Below are 23,001 nucleotides of genomic sequence, written 5' to 3' on the forward strand. Positions count from 1 at the left end.
CGTAGTGTATATCTGAGGGGATTCGATTAATCTGGTCCGGGTTGTCTTTGTGCAGAGTGAAAGTTGATCGCATTCGTTTTGGAACCGGGCTTGCCTCCCAGGCATGTGCCAGGTGCCTCGTTCAAAGCCCACAGCGAAGTTGGCTCAAAACAAGAGACGGAATTAAGCACGAGGAATAATGAGTAGGATTGTGTTTTCAAAATACGACATATTTTATGGAAAATAGATGTTTCTAGAAGGTGCACCATGCTGCCTTGACATGAGCGAGCGGGACAGATTAAACTGTTCTATTTGTAGGCCGTCATTGTAAATAAGAATTTGTTCTTAACTAACTTGCCTAGTCAAATAAAGGTTACATTTTTTAAAGCCCTCTCACGTCACGGACGATGAACCGGAGGCCCCTGCTGTTCAGCATAATCTAATTCCCCCTATTCTAGGGGAAATGTAAACCAGTTCACAGGAGCATGAGCAATTTCTTAAACGACAGATCAACATGTGGCACCTTGTGGGGAAATGTCTCGAAATATGATAGAGATCGATAATGACAAAACCCTACACTTAAAAAAAATAAACCTCATTCAACTTACCTCATGATATACTGTTTTTATTTTAAGATAGACTGTTTTATTTGCAAACTGATTAGATGGAAAATCAATAAGTATTTTTCTCTTTCTTTTGCTCAACTGGTGCCTTGCTAAATGTGTTGCACAATAATTCATTGCATGTGACGCCTCCTCAAAACCCACTTGGTGAGAAGGTCAGAGGTCCCTCCGCTCTGATTTTCACATTCAATGGATTTGGGGAGGCTATACGAGAGGATGCGAGATATCAAGGAAATGCAATTGAGAACCTCCCACTCTTCTTGGTACTACCATTATTCTGTGCACGCACACAACCCAACCCGTACAGACAATAGGATGTGGGCGTGGGAATACACCATTCCCCGCCTCTCCTCTCTGCGATTGGTTAAACCGACGCGTCTTCTGAAAAACACTGTTGCAGACTGGTCAATCTCTTTATAAAGTGACCTTTCCGTACTCTTCATGAGTTTGACTGTATCAGATACGTGCCTTTTTGCACGACCACAAGGGTCGTACATCAAATAATTTGAACAACCTCAGAACAGGATTTTCCTGTTCGTGTAAATATAAATCCAAAATGCGTCGTAGAGTGACAGGTACTGCTTTCGAGATGCTGGGCTGTGGTTCTACTATCACGAGCCCGAGGTTGAGCAAGCTTTTGCTTGCCCCCATCACGAAAACAATCACCCCCATCTCAACAGACAGCAAATTATTTCGTTCTACATCTTCAATACAGGGACATACAGAACTGGCACGAGAGAGGTCAAAAACCGTCACGTCGTTTTACAACCAGTCTGCAATCGATGCCTCGGCAGAAAAGGTAAGGAAATTCTGTTCCTCTGACTTGCCCTTTTGACCAGTAATCCTCAGCACTGTCCTTTGCAGCTAGCTAGGTATTACTGTAGTGAGCTATCTAACGTTAGCGGGTTAGAACGGATGGGTAACTAGCTAATGTAGCTGATATCTTCGGTAAAAATGTTGGTACACATTGGTGCGTTGCCTTGGGCCCCAAGAAGTAAGCAACTGTAACCACCATGTGAAAGATTATGACCATGTGAAAAATGATGAACAAAGTACCAGGTTTGCGTGCTCGATAAATTAGTCAAATATATGTATTTAGCTAGTTTCAGATTATTGGGAGTGACGTGAACGACACGGGTATGTAATCGACACACACCGGACAATCCAAGGTCCTTAAACTGACCTGGCAAACATTTGTCAAACCCAAGTAAAATTGGTTCGAGATTCGACAGATATTTGGACCTTCAAACTTCCATAGCTCGCGAACGATTTGAGCTACATGAACTACATACAGTGACTTTAGAAAGTATTCTCACCCTTTGACTTTCTCCAAATTTTGTTACAGCCTAAAATGTAAACGATTTAAAATTATCACTGGCCAACACACAATACCCCATTATGTCAAAGTGGAATTTGTTTTTATACATTTGTACAAATTCAAAATGAAAATCTGAACTGTTTTGAGTCGATAAGTATTCAACCCCTTTGTTATGGTAAGCATAAATTCAGGAGTAAACATTTGCTTCACAAGTTGCATGGACTCAGCCTGTGTGTTTAACATGAATTTTGAATGGCTAACTCCCCTCTGTACCCCACACATACAATTAACTGTCAGGTCCCTCTGCCCAGTTGTGAATTCCAAACAGATTCAACCACCAAGACGAGGGAGATTGTCCAAGGCCTTGGAAAGAAGGGAACCTATTGGTAGATGGGTCAAATAAAATTGCAGACATTGTATATCCCTTTTGAGCCTGGGGAAGTTATTAATAACACTTTGGATGGTGTATCCGTACACCCACTCACTACAAAGATACAGGCTTCCTTCTTTACCTAGTTGCCGGAGAGGAAGGAAACCACCCAGGGATTTAACCATGAGGACAATGGTGACTTTTAAATCAATTAGAGTTTAATGGGGCGGCAGCATAGCCTAGTGGTTGGAGCACAGCATTGAGATTGCCTGCAACAAGCTCAGTTCGATGATGCTGTGACACACCGCCCAGACCATGATGGACCCGCTCCAGAGTATAGGCCTCGGTGTAACGCTCATTCCTCGACGATAAACACGACTCTAACCATCACCCCTGGTTAGACAAAACTGTTACTCTTTAGCGAAGAGCACTTTTTGCCAGTCCTGTCTGGTTGCAGCTGATGTCTGGTTGAGGATCTGCCTTACGACAGGCCTACAAGCCCTTAATTTCCTACCGGCTGTTAGTGTCTTAACGACCGCTCCACATGTGCTTGTTCATTAGTTGTTTATGGTTCATTGAACAAGCATGGGAAACAGTGTTTAAACCATTTACAATGAAGAGCTGTGAAGTTGATTGAAATTTTACAATTATCTTTGAAAGACAAGCCCTGAGAAGGGACATTTCCTTTTTTGCTGATTTTACATATCTAATGATCTGCATGTAATTGTGGCAGTAAGGTGAAAACACTGCATGAAATCTTCTTTACTCTTCAGTAAACAGACCCACACGGACTCCCTCCCACACTCTCTCGGTCTCGCTCACTCTCATAAACACACACCACTCTCTCTCCCACAAACACATACACACTGCTTCCAACTTAAAAAATGTTAGGCACCAAACAAAATGTATTGAGCACCAGAGTGATTTTTCATATACACTGAACAAAAATAAACTCTACATGCAGCAATTTCAAAGATTTTAGTTAGTTCACATAAGGACATCAGTCAATTGAAATAAATGAATTTGGCCCTGATCTATGGATTTCACATGACTGGGAATACAGATATGCATTGGTTGTTTACCGATACCTTTTTATAAAGAAAAAAAGGTTGGGCTGTGGATTATATAATTAAGCAGGATCTGGTGTGACCACATTTGCCTCATGCAACGTGACACATGTCGTTGGCATAGAGTTGATCAGACTGTTGATTGTGGAATGTTGTCCTGCTCCTCTTCAATGGCTGTGTGAAGTTACTGGGTATTGTCAGGAACTGGAGCACTGTCGTACACGTCGATCCAGAGCATCCTAAACATGCTTATTGAGTGACATGTCTGCTGAGTATGCAGGCCATGGAAGAACTGGGACATTTCCAGCTTCTGGTAATTGTGTACATATCCTTACAACATGGGGCCGTGCATTATCATGATGAAACGTGAGGTGAGGATGGCAGATGAATGGCACGGCAATGGGCCTCAGGATCTCATCACGGTATCTTTGTGCTTTGAAATTACTATTGATAAAATGCAGTTGTGTTGGTTGTTCATTGCTTATGCCTGCCCATATCATAACCCCACAGCCACCATGGGGCACTCTGTTCACAACGTTGACATCAGCAAACCGTTTGCCCAGACATGGTCTGCTGTTGTGAGGCCAGTCGAACATACTGCCAAATTCTCTAAATGATGTTGGTGGCTTATGGTTTAGGAATGAACATTAATTTCACTGGCAACCGCTCTGGTGGACATTCCTGCAGTCAGCATGCCAATTGCACGCTCCCTCAACTTGAGACATCTGTGGCATTGTGTGATAAAACAGCACATTTTGGTGAAAAGGAGAAATGGTCACTAACAGGGATGTAAAAAAAAAAGTGCACAATTTGAGTCATAAATAAGCTTTTTGTGCGTATGGAACATTTTCTGGAATCTTTTATTTCAGCTCATGAAACATGCACTTTACATGTTGCAGTTTTTATTTTTTAAGTGTATTTTAAAATTGACTTTCCTTATGAACTGTAAGTCAGTCTTTCTTGCGGTTTTATGGTCTGTGTTTACATTTTTTTTTTTTTAATGGCATCAAAGGTTGTGCCTTATGCCTCTTTGGTAAGGAATAATGAACAGTTTAAATAAGGTTGCTAAGTCAAGTGGTTGAAGAGCTATTGACATTTGAATAATCCCAGGCTGCCTACACTTTGCCATGTGAATATGATACTGGTTGGAATTATTAAAATAAGACCTGTGCAATGTTGTACCCCATTCTTCATTCATAGATAGCTACATACCTCAGGTTATTATGATTATGGATAATCTGGAATTAATCGTGAATAATGATGAGGGAGAGTTAGACACACATCATACCAAAAATGTTAACCTTTTTTGTTATTGTAATGGTGAGAGGTTAGCATGTCTTGGGGGTATGCTATTTGTGCTTCTAACATTCTCACTCATCATTATTCACTATTCATTCATGGCAATGTACAAAAGTTATGTAATTTCTTAACAGTTCACCCGATATGGATGAAAATTACAGCTTTAATTTGAGGTTAGTCTGCACTTTAACTTCATAGTCATTGTTTGATTTCAAATCCAAACTTTTAGAGTATAGAGCCAAAATAAGGAAAATGCTTCACTGTCACAATAATTACGGCGGGCACTAATTCATATCATAGGCCTAATAGTACTGTAGAGCATTTTTTCACTTGCACACAATATAGCTGAATTGCCCCGTCCTGCCCTAGGGAATCACTGCACTGCCTCGCCCCCAAAACACCCCCAGTCAGCTTTAGGAACTTAATGAAAACATTGATTATTAGTTTCGGTTGTGCTAGGCCAAGACCAGAGTGACAACCAACAGTACTGCAGACCCCCAGGGATAGGCCTGAGCTAGGGATTGCCTAAATGGGAATCCCTGTTTTCAATAGACTCCTTTTGTCGTACAGTATTGCATAAGGCATCCAGACCTTATGAAAGTTGCACAGTATACCCTTAATCTTGTAGTAAATCAAATCTAGTGACTAGAGTGGGACTGATTTTTCAACGCCGATACCAATTATTGGAGGACCAAAAAAAGCAGCTACCGATTTTTGTGTGTAATGACACAATGGTGGCATTTTTTGAAGTTTTACTTTCATGCCTTATTGCATGTTTTGGAATATTTGTATTCTGTACAGGCTTCCTTTTCACTCTGTCGGTTAGGTTAGTATTGTGGCGTAACTGTTTTCTCACAGCCATTTAAACTCTAAAACAGTTACAAAGTCACCATTGGCCTTATGATGAAATCCCTGAGTGGTTTCCTTAGTGTCTGGCGACTGAGTTAGGAAGGACGCCTGTATCTTTATAGTGACTGGGTGTATCGATACACCATCCAAAGTGTAATTTATAACTTCACCATGCTCAAAGGGATATTCAATGTCTACCAATAGGTGCCCTTTGTGAGGCATTGGAAAACCTCCCTGGTCTTTGTGGTTGAATCTGTTTGTAATTCACTGCTCAACCTTGTGTATGTTGGGGTACAGAGATGAGGTACTCATTCAAGAATCATGTTAAACATTATTGCACACAGAGCACCTTTTTGTTAGTCACATTTTCACTCCTGAACTTATTTAGGCTTGCCATAACAAAGGGGTTGATTAAGGCATTTCAGCTTTTCTTTTTAATTTGTAAAAATGTCTAAAAACATAATCCCACTTTGACATTGTGGGGTATTGTTTGTAGGTCACTGACACATTCTCAATTGAATCCATTTTATATTCAGGCTCTAACGCAACAATGTGGAAATAGTCTAATGGTGTGAATACTTTCAGAATGCACTAAATGCTAACAAGTGGAAGCAAATATAAAGAAATTGCAAGGACAGACATGTCACACCCTAGCTCATAAAGTTGTACAAAAGTTATCTCAAAAGGTTTGCTGCACACAAAACATACAGCTGGGATTTTGTTCCAGGAGGGGATTGATTCAAGTTAAGCAAACAGAGAATTTCAATTTTAACTTGATCACCTCTTGCACTGCACAACAGTGGATTGTCAGGTTGTGGAAGCTTCTGTTTACTCTGTGGGTATTTTATAATTAAAAACAAAAACATACCATGTGACTGGCTCAATCCGCTGCTTTGGGGAAAGGTTTCATAATGAAAAAATAATGCAACAGGCGAGATGAATACCTTGATCAGCTTTATCTATTAAAGGGATACTTGGGGATTTTGGCAATGGCCCTTCATCTACTTCCCCAGAGTCCGATGAACTTGTGCATACCACTTTCAGTTTCTGCGTGCAGTTTGAAGGAAGTTGCTAAATAGCGCAATTGCTAGTGCAATGAGTCTATGGGTATCTGCTAGCATGCTAGTAGATATCCATATATTTTCAGTCATAACGCTAGTTAGCATTGGCTCACGAAACTACCCCTAACTTCCTTAAATGGTATCCACGAGTTCATCTGACTCTGGGGAAGTAGATAAAGGGCCTCATTGCCAAAGTTCAACTATCCCTTTTACCTAGTGCACAAGTTGACTGCAGGTATTTATTGAGTTCTTGTGTCCGTAATCCGTATCATGAATTCACACTACATTGTTGTTTGCTTATGTCCATTGTATCTAATATTGTAGGTCTGGTTTAGTGGATTTCCTCCAACTGTTTTTCTCCTCTCTCTCGTTCTCCCCAGGCCTTGGTCCGACTGACACCAACCACCCTGCTCTATGCTGGGAAGTCTCCGGATGGAAACCACATCCTGGTAACTGACCACTCCTCTGTCCAGTCTTTGGACAATATTGTTGGTTACTTATCATAATAGGCCTTGTTTTTGTCTGCGGGATTGAAGACTACCTTGAAGTTGACTTGATGCAGTTTATCTATATTTGACTGTTCCTTAAACAAATATTGGACCAATATTTCACTTTATTTTTCTCCCCTATGCTGATTTAGGAATGTCATTTTGGGTGTTTACGTGTAGCACTCTCACTGGAAATATAATTTTACTATACTACAGTATACAACTCTAAATAACCTGGGTCATAACTTTTTTGTTGTTGTGCTTAGTCATTGATCACTTTGCCTTGCGCTGTATTGTCTGTGGTGTGTATGTGTCTCACCCTTCCACCCTGTCTGTTTGTAGAGTAGTGCCAAGTACCTGCACAAGGAGTTGCCTGTGCGCATCGCCCACCGTATCAAGGGCTTCCGCAGCCTTCCCTTCATCATTGGCTGCAACCCCACCATCCTGCAAGTGGTGAGTCCCTTCTCTTTGTCAACATGTCTGGTTTACCTTTCTGGTAGTGTAACAGCCCCTTTGCGACTTGCGGGACAAGCCTCTCATTCCAATCATTGTGCTCGTCTGGGAGAGGAGGTCATGTGCTCAACAGGTGTCTGAAACATAATTGAGTCATTGTCACTGTCTATCAAAATAGACTAACCTTGAACAGCCATTCATTGAGAATGGACTTGTTACACAACACTCTGCTAGTGTTTATTAGCTTAGCTGCATCACGTAGCTTCCTAAATTCGTGAGAAATGCTTCTTTACACTGTAACAAACAAAGCCACATCACTCTATGCCTACAGAACTATAATCAATTCGATAAAGTAATGTCTATCAGCATACACCATTTCTGCCTGAGTGTGGAAAGTTCTTCTCCTGTAGAGCTAGAGTTGAAAAGATACGTGACATTGGAGGTTTTCCTTTGTTCTTTAGCTGCCATGTGCAGTACTATGAAACCTTCTCTACTCCTCCCTTTGGCTTCTCTTCTCTCCTCCCTTCCCATGGCCTATTTACTTCATCTGATTGTCTTGACACTGTATGAACTTTTAACTAGATTTCTCACACAGCAGAGGCACTTCATTTTCACACACAAAAACAATTGGTGCCTGCAATGCATGATCAGTATTACAAGGCCTGTAGGCCTCGTGCTTTCTCTCAATATTCTCCTACCAAAAACGCATAACCAGTGGATTCACAAATTACTGTACATTGTTTTGTATTTTTAAGATGGGGAAATATTACTCATTCACTCAAATAACTATTCAGGATTTGAGTCATTTTGGAAGACCTAGGCTATAATCTCATAAACATCCTCTGTTTTTGGAATGTAGGCCAGGACACATGTACGCCCATGGGATGTGTTGTGGCCCACTTATGGAGGCAGAGGAGGTTCCTCTTAACTAAGTGTGCTCAGAGGGAATTCTAATCAACACCCACTCTTTCTTTCCCTCCTGCAGCATGAGCTCTACATTCGAGCCTACCATGTGTTGAGTGATTTCCCAGTGGTGAGTAGTCAAGCGGCCACACTGAGGAGTAGGTTGGGTTGACCCTCAGGTCTTCCATATTTATCTCTGGAGCTGGAGAGACTGGACTGACACCTCCAGACTGACTAATGTATTTGTTTGTGGAGTGGGCACTGGGTGCTCTGCTATAGAGATATAGATATATATGTATGTGTGTGTATGACGACTTCAAATGAAATCCCAAGTTCAAGAACATTAGAAAAGACAAAGATTTCACCTACTGTATTTGTTTGACTGGAAGTGTCATTGTTTGGATGAAAAGTATAGTATTTTGAAAGGATATTTTTGCAAGAATTTGCCAAAATTTGCCAAAACAACCAGTTTTATAAACGGTATACAGAGGATAGCTATTGCATGCATGCATACAGTGCCTTCGGGAAGTATTCAGACACCTTGACCTTTTCCAACTTTTGTTACATGACTATATATATATTTATTTTTTATCAGCAATCTACACACTACCACAATTACAAAGTGAAAAAAATATTCAGACCCTTTGTTATGAGACTCGAAGTTGAGCTCAGGTGCATCCTGTTTCCATTGATCATCCTTGATGTTTCTACAACTTGATGGGAGTCTGTGGTAAATTCAATTGAATGGACATGATTTGGGAAGGCACACACCTGTCTATATAAGGTCCCACCATTGACAGTGCACGTCAGAGCAAAAACCAAGCCATGAGGTCGAAGGAATTGTCCGTAGAGCTCTGAGACAGCATTGTCGAGGCACAGATCTGGAGAAGGGTACCAGAACACTTCAGCAGCATTTAAGGTCTCTAAGAACGGGTTTCTCTATTCTTAAATGGAAGAAGTTTGGAACCTACAAGAGTCTTCCTAGAGCTGGCCTCCCAGCCAAACTGAGCAGTGCCTTGGTAAGGGAGGTGACCAAGAACCTGATGGTCACTCTGAAAGAGCTTCAGAGTTCCTGTGTGGAGATGGGAGAACCTTCCAGAAGGACTACCATCTCTGCAGGACTCCACCAATTAGGCCTTTATGGTAGTGGCCAGACGGAAGCCACTTCTCGGTAAAAGGCACATGACGGCGTGCTTGGATTTGCCAAAAGGCACATATAAACTCTCATAGCCTGAGAAACAAGATTTTCTGGTCTGGTGTAACCAAGATTGAACTCTTTGGCCTGAATGCTAAGCATCACGTCTGGAGGAAACATGGCACCATCCCTATGGTGAAGCATGGTGGTGGCAGCATGCTGTGGGGATGTTTTTCAGCAGCAGGGACTGGGAGACTAGTCAGGCTCGAGGCAAAAATGAACGGAGCAAAGTACAGAGATCCTTGATGAAAACCTGCTCCAGAGCACTCAGGACCTAAGACTGGGGTGACGGTTCACCTTCCAACAGGACAGCGACCCTAAGCACACAGCCAAGACGACACAGGAGTGGCTTCGGGACAAGTCTCTGAATGTCCTTGAGTGGTCCAGCCAGAGCCCAGTCTTGAACCCAATCGAACAGCTCTGGAGAGACTTGAAAATAGCTGCTGGAATGCTCCCCAACCAATCTAACAGAGCTTGACAGAATCTGCAGAGAAGAATGGGACAAACTCTCCAAATACTGGTGTGCCAAGCTTGTAGCGTCATACCCAAGAAGACTCTGCCATAATCACTGCCAAAGGTGCTTCAACAAAGTACTGCGTACAGCGTCTGAGTACTTATGTAAATGTGATATTTCCGTTTATTTGTAATACATTTGCAAAAATTTCTGAAACTGTTTTTGCTTCTCATTATGGGGTATTGTGTGTAGATTGAGAAACAAAACCATTTAATCAATTTTAGAATAAGGCTGTAACGTAGTAAAATGTGGAACAATACGTTAATTACACTTTGGATGGTGTATCGATACACCCAGTCTCCATAAAGATACAGGTGTCCTTCCTAACTCCGTTGCCGGAGAGGAACGAAATCACGCAGTAATTTCACCTTGAAACAGTTGAAGTTAAATTGCTGTGATGGGCGAAAGGAGGAGAAACTGAGGATGGATCCACAGCATTGTAATTACTCCACAATACTAACCTAAATGAAAGAGTGAAAAGAAGGAAGCCTATACAGAATTAATGTTTCCTAAACGTTCATCCTGTTTGCAATAAGGCACTAAAGTAAAACTGCAAAAAATGTGGCAACGAAGTGAACTTTGTCCTGAATACAACACATCAGTGAGTACCACTCTACAGTGCCCTCCTAATATTGGCTTCCTTGGTAAATATGAGCAAAACGGGTTCTGAAAAAAGTCGTACCATAAAACATTTCTCACATGTGTGCCACAATTATTACCACGCCTTCATTCATTACCTTGTGCAACCTCCATTTGCCAAAAGGAGTCTTCTCCTATAATGCATAATGAGGTTGGAGAACACATGGCAAGGGATCTGAGACCATTCCTCCATACAGAATATCTCCCAATCCTTCATATTCCGAGGTCCATGCTTGTGGGCTCCTCTTCACCTCATCACACAGGTTTCTATGGAGTTTAGGTCAGTGGACTGGGATGGCCATGGCAAAACCTTGATTCTGTGGTCAGTGAACCATTTTTGTTGCTTTTAAGGTGTGCTTTGGATCATTGTCCTGCTGTAAGTATCTGCTTAATATCTTAATATCTGCTGGTACTTGGAGTCCATGATACCATGTATCCTAACAAGATGTCCACGGCCTTTGGAAGACAAACAGCCCCACAACAAAGATCCACCACGAAACTTCACAGTGGGGATGAGGTAGTTTTCTGCATGTTTATCTTTGTCTACCCCAAACCCAACTCTGGTGTTTGTTTCCAAAAGGCTCTATTTTGGTGTCTCATCTTACCATAGTACCTGGTCCCATTGAAAGTGCCAGTAACGTTTGGCAAACTGTAGGTGCTTGAGTTTGTTGTTTGTTGACAGCAACGTTTTTTTTTTATGGCAACCCTCCTAAACAACTTGTGGTTATGTAGGTGGCGTTTAATTGTAGTTTGAGACTTTGACACCTAAACCCAACTAATGTCTACAATTCTCCAACTGTGATCCTTGGAGATTTTTGGGCCACTTGAACCATCCTCACTGTGCGTCGGGTCAATATAGACACACGTCCTCTTCAGGCCGATTTGTTAACCTCTCCAGTTGCTTTAAACTTCTTAATTATTGCCCTGATAGGGGAAATGGGCATTTCAATCGTTGAGCTATTTTCTTATAGCCATTTCCTGATTTGTGCAGCTCCACAACCTTTTGTCGAACATCATTACTGTATTATCTTGTCTTTCCAATTAGTAATGGATGACTATGAGAACTTGGCCTGTTACCTCATATGGTAAGTCATGGCTTACCACTTACGTGTTCCTAATCACTCAGCTGAACTTAAACTTAAAATGGGAATATACTTCAGTAAGAATTTCTTGGCGTGCCAATAATTGACACCCATTTTTGAGGAATAATTTTTCACTTTACTTATATTAAAGTTTTTTTTTTGTGTGAATATTTTTAAAGACCAAGAGGATAAACACGGGGAGACAAATTCACCTTTCAGCCTTTCAGACCATAAAACCTGAAAGACAAGGCCAAATGGGTCTATATACTGGAGTGGCTTACAAAGATGACCTTGAATGTTTGAGTGGCCTAGTTACAGTTTTGACTTAAATCGGCTTAAATCTATGGCAAGACTTAAATGTCTAGCAATGATCAACAACCAACTAGTCAGAGCCTGAGAATTTTTCTAAAGCATAATGGGCGAATGTTGCACAATCCAGTTGTGGAAAGCTTTTAGACTTACCAAGAAAGACTCACAGCTGTCATCGCTGCCAAAGGTGATTATAACATGTACGACTCGAGGTTGTGAATAGTTAGGTAAATTATATTGTTCTGTTTTCATTTTCAATACATAAAAAAAAATGACTCATTATTTGATGTGTGTAGAGGGGTGAATACTTTCTGAGGGCTGGGTGTGTGTGTGTGTGGATAAACAGTTGATTTCAAGCCACTTCTGCAAATATATTTTATTCTAGTGGAGAAATTGACCAATTCACCTGACTGGAATAAGAATGGAATTCATCCCAGCTCTGAATTTGAATAATAGTCCAATTCAAATGGATTTCACTCTGCATCATCTGTTTGTCAGATCAAGGACCAGGAGATGGACGCTCGATACAGTAAGCTGGTGCAGCAGCTCCTGGATGACCACAAGGATGTGGTCACTCTGCTGGCTGAAGGCTTCAGGGAGTGTCGGCGGTACATCCAGGTAATGGCCATAAGCATATCATTTCAGCTGATTCAAGTCATTGACTTTCCACTTTGACAGCTGTTTTATCATCTTGTTGCTGCCAGTCGTATGGAATACAACTTGAGGTTGTAGATCTTTATTTAAATTGGCTATAAGTTGGTTGTTGGAACTCTTTGTTTTGTAATGTTACCGTAGGATTTACAGAATGGTGTAATGTATTCCTGGCCATGAGTGTTTTGTTTTGATGTTCCAGGATGAGACCCTGGTCCGTAACTTTCTGGACACCACCCTCACCTCCCGTCTGGGCATCCGGATGTTAGCCACACACCACCTTGCCCTGCATGAAGAAAATGTATGTCTCCTATCAACCTTCTAGTCATCAATTGCTAACAGAAAAGGAAAAGGAACACGCATGGGGTTATTACAGGGCAGTATTATAAGTTGAAGAGGTGAAGCATACTTGGATAACTTATTTTCACACTAAATGTGCCCACCAGAACAGGAACTCAACATTTCAGCCTTGCAAACACTTTTAGTTTAGATTATAAGCATTACAATTAAACATCTGATTAATTTATTTGTGCAGTATCTCCAAATATATCTATAGATACTCTAGCATACACTAAAATGTGAATACTAGCCCACGAGTGCAGTGAAATGCAGTGTCACTCCCGATTGACATATTCTAGATTATGCACCACTCATGCGAGCTAAAAGAAAAAAACATGTCAGATGGACAAAGCCATTATTATTGGTGCAGTCTGCTGGCCCCATGAATTTTACTAGAGCCAGTTTTGTATCCTTATATTAACCCCTGATGTGCTTTATGCAACCAAAGAACAGGGCCCGGTTCCCTAAAATAATCTGAAGGCGAAATTCATTGTTAGAACCTTCGTAGGAGGATTGTTAAATCTGAGCTGCTTCCCAAAACCATCGTTCACTTGAGAACGCTCGTAATCAAACGCCTGCCTCAGGCCACTCGTAGAACAGCTAAGTGCTTCATTAGATGCCCCCCCGCGTCACTCTATAGACATCGCATGGTTTATCTGTCTTTGACTGCCGATAACTTCAGAACAAAGTTGCCAATCTCTTTGCAATTGATACAAACAAGCCATGTATAAAAATATGCTTTAAATGAATACAGAGATGACTGCAATAAAATATAGGTACGCTATTGGCTTATGTTAATCATATTGAAATGCATTTCATGTTCAATCTTGTTCATGTTCAATTACAAATCATTTGTGGACTTCAAATTGACTGCAAGAAGCCCAAACGGATATAACATTTGACTAAAACATCATTTCAAATTGTGTGGGAATACTTTGGAACAGATTTCCTAAATGCATTTGCCGATTTTATATTCTAGTGTTTTTAGTTATGTCCAATGGTGCAGCGGTCTAAGGCACTGCATCTCAGTGCCTAGGTGTCACTACAGACCCTGGTTTGATTCCAGGCTGTATCACAACTGGCCGTGATTGGGAGTACCATAGGGCGGCGCACAATTGGCCCAGTGTCGTCCGGGGTAGGCCGTCCATTGTGAATAGGAATTTGTACTTAACCAACTTGCCTAGTTTATAAGATGATCACCCGAAATAATGTTAAGGTACGATTTGAATGGAGAAAGCTGATCCAAGAGCAGCACACCCTTTTGATTCTGTCAGTATCGACACGTGCGCCAACGACGCACTTAACACCATTCAGAGAGAACGGTCGTTTTGGGAAATGCATGTTACATCTTCTGCCGTTGTAGGCAAGATGCATCTTTAAAACACTCGTAAGCCTAAGTTCCAGTGTGAGTGGGCCTCAGAATAATTTCATCTGACTCAGTTATAGGATCTATGTCACGTTTCGGTGGTCAGGATGATGAAGCATGTTTGCCAGGTCTAGAGACTGTTAGTTAGCCGCTAGTACCTGATACCTCGCCGAGCGTTATGGTTTTGTTGCCCAACAACACTTAGACCTAACTCACTATTTTATCAAATCCTTTGACTGCTGGTTTCTTTCTGAAACATTTTGAGATTACTTGCCCCATTTAGCACATGTAGTAAATTCTGACTAAGATTACATTGACTCTTAAGAAATTGGGCAAACTATCCTATGTTTAGCGTGTCAATAATAAAGCTTTTGCTTCTCCTCTTATACCTTTCATCCCTCTATGCAGCCTGATTTTGTGGGCATCATCTGCAGGCGACTCTCCCCCAAAAAGATCATTGAGAAATGGGTTGATTTTGCAAAGTAAGTGGTGGCTCCGTTACCTTCTATATATTGTTGGTTTAGAATGTCACTACTTCTGTATTAGACCACAGGTCACGCTCTGCCTTCTATTTGTCCCTACCTGTCTGTGATAAGATGATATAGCTCATGTACAGACTTGTCACAGGGCCTGCCATTGTGAACTGTATATGGGCCTTTGTTCCACCTTATATCCAATTGTTAATGGATAACAATGTAAAAATTCAAACAACTATTCAGACTATTTCAAAATGTAGGTAACCTCAATAAGATTTAGTACAGACCAGGCCTGACACACAATGTAGAAATAATAGCCTACTTTGACGACAATTCTGTGAATGAAACAAGTATTTGGATAGAATATATAAAAAAAATAAAAAAACATCTGTTCAGAGACAAGACTTGTAGTACAAATTCATGTTTCACACTCACTTTAGTGTTTGCATTTAGCCTACAACATGTCATGGAACTTCTGGAAGCACGGCCCCATCCTGCAAGTGGCACAACACGTAGCGCACCCGAAGGAGGTTTCTACACATCTCCCACACACACCCTCTCTTGTGCCCTTCAAACTTAACCTGCTTTCAAATGAGTTACAACTCGGTCCGCACACCCAGGTGCCACACTCTTGGATCCCCTCTTCCTGCCACTGTAGCCATATCACGAAGTGACTCTTTGCAAACTGCATTCTGAATGCCTTCATGGACCAGCGCCTGCGGTTTCTAGGAGTGGTCCTTTGTGTGGGGGACACTGCAATGTACACATTTAGGATGGCAATGTTGAACATCCCCCAAAACACATACTTCTACCATTTTCTGCCTGTGCATCCAACATTGTAATTAGCTCTAATGTTCAATCCCACCCATTTTCTTGTAATCCATTACAAGCTCTGTAACCGAAGGTCCTGACCTCTTAAAAACAACTCCAAAGATACTGTCACTTTAGGCCCAAACTGTGTGCTACAAGGGTGAATGGTGGGACTTGGGGCAGGCACACGCCATTGAAACGTAGGCTCTTCCTCTGCTTCGTCCACTCCTTCCACTATTTTCTTCCTCTTTTCTCCTCGCTTCATCTCTATCCCTCCAATCCTCTAACTCCTATTCCTCTCTGCCTTTTGCTGCTGGGCCCTGACACATCACTTTTTCACTGACCGAGTAACAACATAGGATACCATTGTAGTCAGGAACATAATGTCTCATCCTTCCGCATGCATCTATACTGAACAAAAATATAAAAGCAACATGTCAAGTGTTGATCCCATGTTTCATGAGCTGAAATAAGAGCCTGGAAATGTTCCATATGCACAAAAAGCTTCTCTCAAACTTTGTGCACAATTTTGTTTACACCCGTTAGTAAGCATTTTCCTGACAGGTGTGGCATATCAAGAAGCTGATTGAACAGCATGATCATTACACAGGTGCACCTTGTTCTGGGGACAACAAGGTCACTAAAATGTGCAGTTTTGTCACAACGCCACAGATGTCTCAAGTTTTGATGGAGCGTGCAATTGACATGCTGACTGCAGGAATGTCCACCAGAGCTGTTGCCAGGGAATTGAATGTTAATTTCTCTACCATTAGTCACCAATAGGCTACCTGGCTTACTCCACTGGCTCTGTATCAAGGTATTAAGTTCATAGTCATAACCACAGTTTTGTGAGGCACAATGCAACCTACACAAGATATAGCATAACCACTCACAGACAAGCACAAGCCTCTGCATTTGTTGTCCCAGTTCAGCCCCTCTAGGGATGTGCAGCTTTCTCGCTCTCTCAGCCCTCACTTAACCTCTTTCCAGCTGATTGAGATGTTTTATTTAATCCATTTTAGAATAAAGCTGTAATGTGGAAAAAGTGAAGTGGTCTGAATAAATGCACTGTATCAGTACTGCACTGTATCAGTACTGTACTGTATCAGTACAGTACTGCATTGTATCAGTACACAATTGTGTGTGTGTGTGCATCCTCCCTCATGTCTTCTGCAGGCGTCTGTGTGAGCACCAGTACGGTAACTCCCCGCGGGTGCGTATCAACGGCCATGTGGCGGCCCGCTTCCCCTTCATCCCCCTGCCCCTAGACTACATCCTGCCTGAGCTGCTGAAGAACGCCATGAGGTACCAGAACACTTCACTAATCCTTTTAACTAACTTTCTGACAACTCACACACCCCTGAAACAACATACCTTTTCCCTTTGACTAATTATCTAACAGGAAATCAGACTCCACGGTAGCCATTGTAAGAGTATACATAACTAAATCTCTAGCTAGACAACTTCTTTTCTTTAAAGTATTTAGCTGTGTGCTACTGCTCTTGGTGGTGAAATGTTGCCCTGGCACTTATGAGAGGATTGCTAAGGTGTGTGTGTGTGTGTGTGTGTGTGTTCAAAAGATAATCAGCCTTTCAGTCCAATGTATCTTCTGTTCTTGGAGCTCTGTCACAATTAGCAGACAGACCATTCACTGACTCATGTTCCTCCTTCCTACAAGGCAGTGTATTTAGGGTGTGTCATCTACCAGTGAGTCAAACTCATTCCATGGAAGGCTGAGTGCGAGTTTTTGCTCTACCCTTGTACTTGATTGATGAAATAAGGTCACTCATTAGTAAGGAACTCCGCTCACCTGGTTGTCTAGGTCTTAATTGAAAGGATAAACCTGCAGACACTCGGTCCTACGTGGAATGAGTTTGACACCCCTGCTCTAAACAATCCTGCGTCGGGTTACGTTGAAGGACTCCACAGGATAATGTCCTCACAGCCTGCCCTTGACCTCTTCTCAACCTGTTCCCACAGGGCCACCATGGAAAGCCATCTCGACACACCTTACAACTTGCCTGATGTCATAGTCACCATTGCTAACAACGACGTGGACTTTGTCATCAGGTGAGTGGGTTACCTTCGGCACCTTTATTATCTTTACCTCGATCTACTCAAGACTCCTTTAACAAGGTTAAAGAATTACGCAGTTGCTAGCTCATTTGTTCTGGGATATATTTTTTACATTTTTTAAATTTTACCTTTATTTTACTAGGCAAGTCAGTTAAGAACAAATTCTTATTTTCAATGACGGCCTAGGAACAGTGGGTTAACTGCCTGTTCAGGGGCAGAACGACAGATTTGTACCTTGTCAGCTCGGGGATTCGAACTTGCAACCTTTCGGTTACTAGTCCAACGCTCTAACCACTAGGCTACCCTGCGGAGTTATTTTACTTGGAAATGCACAAGGTCCCCTACTCCGACAACTAATCCACACCTAAAACGGTCAACCGACGCGTTTGTAGTTCTCTCCTCCCAGGCTTTTTCTTCTTTGGACTTTATATGGCGATTGGCATCTAACTTTCATAGGTGTATTACCACGACTGACCGACCGACCTCAGTTCATATTTCAATCACCCATGTGGGTAATACCAAGGAGGAGAAGGCACGTGGGTATCTGCTTCTATAAACCAATGAGATGGGAAAGGCAGGACTTGCACCGTGTTCAGCATCACAAATAGAACTGACTCCTATTTTAGCGCTTGGCAACGCAGACGCTTGTTGGAACACACGTGTGGGTGCACTGATTGAATAACATGCATGTGTACATTTATTTTGCAGCGAACGCAACACGTTCAACATGTTAGGAGTCCCAGACTCTGGGTTTAGCTGTTTGAATTGGAAACCTGACGCCTCAGGGTGAGTTTCCTTTAAGCTGCAGGCTTATCATGCCCAGTGTGGTTGCCATGGAAACAGCAGTTCAGGACCACATGGAACGCACCGTCAGCAGACTTGCTCACATGCAGTATTTAAGAATAGTTAATCAATGTTGACACTGAACAAATCTACTGATACTAAATTGTTTTACCAGCACAGATTGCAGAACAGGTCAGTGTATTAAGTGCTTTTGTACTCCAGTCATTCCCAAATGCATTTACATAGTGCATTTGTAAAGTGTTCAGACCCCTTGACTTCTTCCACATTAGACAAGATACACAAGATATAGCATAACCACTCACAGACAAGCACAAGCCTCTGCATTTGTTGTCCCAGTTCAGCCCCTCAACTTTGGAAGTATGCTTGGGGTCATTGTCCATTTGGAAGACCCATTTTCGACCAAGCTTTAACTTCGTGACTGTCTTGATGTTACTTCAATATATGCACATAATTTTCTTTCCTCATGAGGCCATCTATTTTGTGAAGTGCACCAGTCCCTCCTGCAGCAAAGCACCCCCACAACACGATGCTGCCACCGCCGTCCTTCACGGTTGGGATGGTGTTCTTCGGCTCTTTTTTTTGCAAGCCTCTCCCTTTTTCCTCCAAACATAACAACAATGGTCATTATGGCCAAACAGTTCTATTTTTGTTTCCTCAGACCAGAGAACAGTTCTCCAAAAGTACGATCTTTGTCCCCATTTGCAGTTGCAAACTCTAGTCTATCTTTTTTTATGGCGATTTTGGAGTGGCTTCTTCCTTGCTCAGCGGCCTTTCAGGTTGTCGATATCGGACTTGTTTTACTGTGGATATAGATACTTTGTACCTGTTTCCTCCAGCATCTTCACAAGATCCTTTGCTGCTTTTCTGAGATTGATTTGCACTTTTCACAGCAAAGTACATTGATTTCTAGGAGACAGAACGCGTCTCCTTCCTGAGCGGTATGACAGCTGCGTGGTCCCATGGTGTTTATACTTGCATACTATTGTTTGTCCAGATGAACGTGGCACCTTAAGGCATTTGGAAATTGCTCCCAAGGATGAACCAGACTTTTGGAGGTCTACAATTTTTTTTTCTGAGGTCTTGGCTGATTTCATTTGATTTTCCCATGATGTCAAGTAGAGACACTGAGTTCAAGGTAGGCCTTGAAAATACATCCACAGGTACACCTCCAAGCTTCTGAATCCATGACATTTTCCAAGCTGTTTAAAGGCACAGTCAACTTAGTATGTAAACTGACCCACTGGAATTGTGAGTGAAATAATCTGTCTTTAAACAATTGTTTGTAAAATGACTTGTTTCATACACAAAGTAGATGTCCTAACTGACTTTCCAAAACTATAGTTAACAGGAAATTTGTGGAGTGGTTAAAAAACGAGTTTTAATGACTCCAACCTAAGTGGATTTAAACTTCTGACTTCAACCATACATGCATGCAATGTGCTGCTTGTATTTGGCTGCTTTGAAAGTGAACCGGTTGCTTGTGACCAGGGGTGTATTCATTCTGCCCATTTCTGTTGAGAGAAATATATTTAAAAAATAACTGTTAGGTTGTGTTCATAAATTCGCTCTGGGTGTTCCTGAATTCAGAGCTTTTCGCTCGCGGCGCGTTCAGCGCACACACTAGTTGATCTGACAGGAGTAGGTTTGATCCAAACGTTCTGACCTCAAAACGGCAGTCAAGCACCCAAGCTAAGTGGCTAAAGTTGACTATCTTGCTAGCTACTTCCAGACACAAATGAGAGAACACCTCATTGACCGTTTTACTTGCTCTAGCAGAGCTGGTTGAAGTGGTTTCATGTAGTCTGGTGACTGCTGCTGGCAACAATTTTAATAACTTTTTTTTTTGTTGCCAACTTTTGCTGACACCGGTCTTATTCAGTGGTTGTTGCGCTTCGGGATCAGTTATTCTGGGCTCTGATCTGATTTTACGAAAGCACCCTTAAACGGAAGCTACGAAACCGAAACAACTGGGGTAAACTGAATTTGTCTAACTTGTTTGCAGGCAAGAGTGTACAAGGTGATATTGAATGTCACTGTCAACTTGATTACAATTGTTTTTTTATCCTGCACCTACATTGTAAACTTTTATTCATAGGCTTGGTTGTAGCAACCTCGTGATGGGTATCATGTAGTAGCCAAAACATATCACTGTTACATTGAACTGGGTGAATGGAATATGAATGACACTCATCCAGTGTGCTGTAATAGAAAATAAGGCCATGCTCATAGTCTTAAACGTCATTAACCGCCACTGGTGGCCATATAGGGGAATAAGAAACCAAAGGATGGTACCGGCATTTGACAAAGTAGTCTTGATGTGGGCTAGCGTTAGGTTTAAGTGACTTGAGTTTGCCAAGCACATGGATGAAAATAATTGGAATCGCCAGAAATGTAATCCTACAGAATATACTGTAAGCATCTGCCTTCTCTTTCTTTGGTTTCAGTTGTCTTAATTCAAACAAATGTTCAGTATTGTACTGTGGCAGGTATTTAATTTTTAATACCAGCCCCCGTCCTGGCAGGAGACCTTTTGGTAGGCTGTCATTGTAAATAAGAATTTGTTAACATGAATACTACACCTTTTATATTTCTCTTGTGTAACCCTGGGGTATCCTCCATGTTCGTCAGGATCTCAGACCGTGGTGGCGGCATCCCCCACAGCATCCTGGACAAGGTGACGGACTACCATTACAGCACAGCTGAAGAGAGCTACCAAGACCCCCGCATGAACAACCTTTTCAACACCTTGACCAACAGTGGGCCTCAATCCGGCCCAATGCACGGGTGAGTTAGACGGGCCTTATACAATTTCAGTTGGAAAACATTTGCACCAGTTCAGCCGTAGTGAATGTGAACAAGGTAATTGATACGTGTAATAATCCTGTTCATTGTGTCCTGTCTGTCGATCCCCTTTCTACTACATCGGTTCTTAATCTCATAATGCTGGGTTGAATTGACTGCCAGTGTGCCATGGTGATGCCACTTAAAGTAGAAAAATATCACACGCTTCCATTTCACTGAGTCACATGGGTTTACTTTATCCTATGAATTATTGAGACATGAAGGGGGATGGATATGGAAGTAAAAAAGGTTGTCTTAACTGTTCTTTTCCATTAAGTAGTCATGTAGGTGAAACCTACGAAATACTTAATTTGTGCAAAGATCTTATGACTGTGAGCATAATGTTTACGTCTGCATTTAGCCCCAAATTATTTATACACATTTACTTTCTCTGGAAGGTGGTCCTCGCATGTTGCAATGCAAAATCTATCAATTTGTTAATGAGTGCCAGTTTACAAACCATATTAACGAATGAGAAACTGTGCCCGTCAGGTTTGGCTTTGGGCTGCCCACCTCCCGGGCATACGCTGAGTACCTGGGCGGTTCCCTGTCCATCCAGTCCATGCAGGGCATCGGCACCGACGTCTACCTGCGCCTGCGTCACATCGACGGCAAGGGAGAAAGCTTCCGCGTCTGAGACCACTTGCAGGGAGCACAGATATAGTTCCACAAGGGGCTCAACCATTTCAGTGTAAGCCAGGGCTAGGCTGATATAGTTGACCAGTTGTCTCTTCACAAACTGGCCTCTTAAAGTTTCCTATTTTTTCCTCAACTTTAAATGGCTGCCCAGTTGGCGCTTTCACCTCCTTTTTGTTTTGCGTTTCCCTCTGTCACCGCTCTTCAGCGTTGAGCGTTTTTGAACTCTTGAGCGTACAGGTCATAAGCAGAGCGTGTTTAGTGTTGATGTTAGTTTGGTAGAAAGGAAACAAATCTGCCTTAAAGTTAATTTGGTCTGCCTTTACATTACTTGTGTTGCATTGCTTCTGCAAATATAAAAAAACTAAAGAACAGAAGGGAGAGGTCTCTATACACACTCCAGTGGCTACTACCTGAGCATGGATGACGCTGCCCTTAAATGACTTCTTTTGAATCGCCTGTGGAGGACACCACGGAGGATATTGCCAAAACACCAGTCAAAACACACTGCCAAAACAATGCTTGTGATTAAATTTGAAGAAAACGAGCAGAAGGAACTGTTGCGTGAACTCTTGATTCTTAAGCAAGGCCACGAGCAGAGATGTTCAGTTGCCTTACTGTGTGCGATGCTGGTCCTTACAAAAACATGCTAATGTAACTTGTTCAATTTCATCTTTGTAATGCAATTTCACACATACCACGTTAGTAAATCTAATAAAACATTTGCATAATACATTTGGGGGGGTGGAAATGACCATCACTTGCTGTGTCATTATAATATCTGAACTATAATTTGTTTTTTACTTTCAATACACTGGAAGAAGTATTGTTTATTCAAGTTTTCAAGATGTCT

The 23,001-nt window shown here is 41.9% G+C and overlaps 1 protein-coding gene across 1 annotated transcript; it reads left to right on the forward strand.

Moving 5' to 3' along the window:
• Nucleotides 1-1,002: 1,002 nt before the first annotated feature.
• Nucleotides 1,003-22,890, forward strand: LOC115105474 (branched-chain alpha-ketoacid dehydrogenase kinase-like). The gene is made up of 11 exons (XM_029627570.2): nucleotides 1,003-1,401; nucleotides 6,947-7,015; nucleotides 7,397-7,507; nucleotides 8,493-8,540; nucleotides 12,648-12,767; nucleotides 13,003-13,101; nucleotides 14,914-14,987; nucleotides 16,968-17,096; nucleotides 17,772-17,861; nucleotides 21,300-21,455; nucleotides 22,005-22,890. Exons 1-11 carry the CDS (start codon nucleotides 1,159-1,161, stop codon nucleotides 22,147-22,149), a joined length of 1,284 nt encoding a protein of 427 aa, XP_029483430.1. The 5' UTR covers nucleotides 1,003-1,158; the 3' UTR covers nucleotides 22,150-22,890.
• Nucleotides 22,891-23,001: the final 111 nt, after the last annotated feature.

This window comes from Oncorhynchus nerka, linkage group LG22, assembly GCF_034236695.1.
Source record: "Oncorhynchus nerka isolate Pitt River linkage group LG22, Oner_Uvic_2.0, whole genome shotgun sequence".
Taxonomy (NCBI): Eukaryota; Metazoa; Chordata; class Actinopteri; order Salmoniformes; family Salmonidae; genus Oncorhynchus; species Oncorhynchus nerka.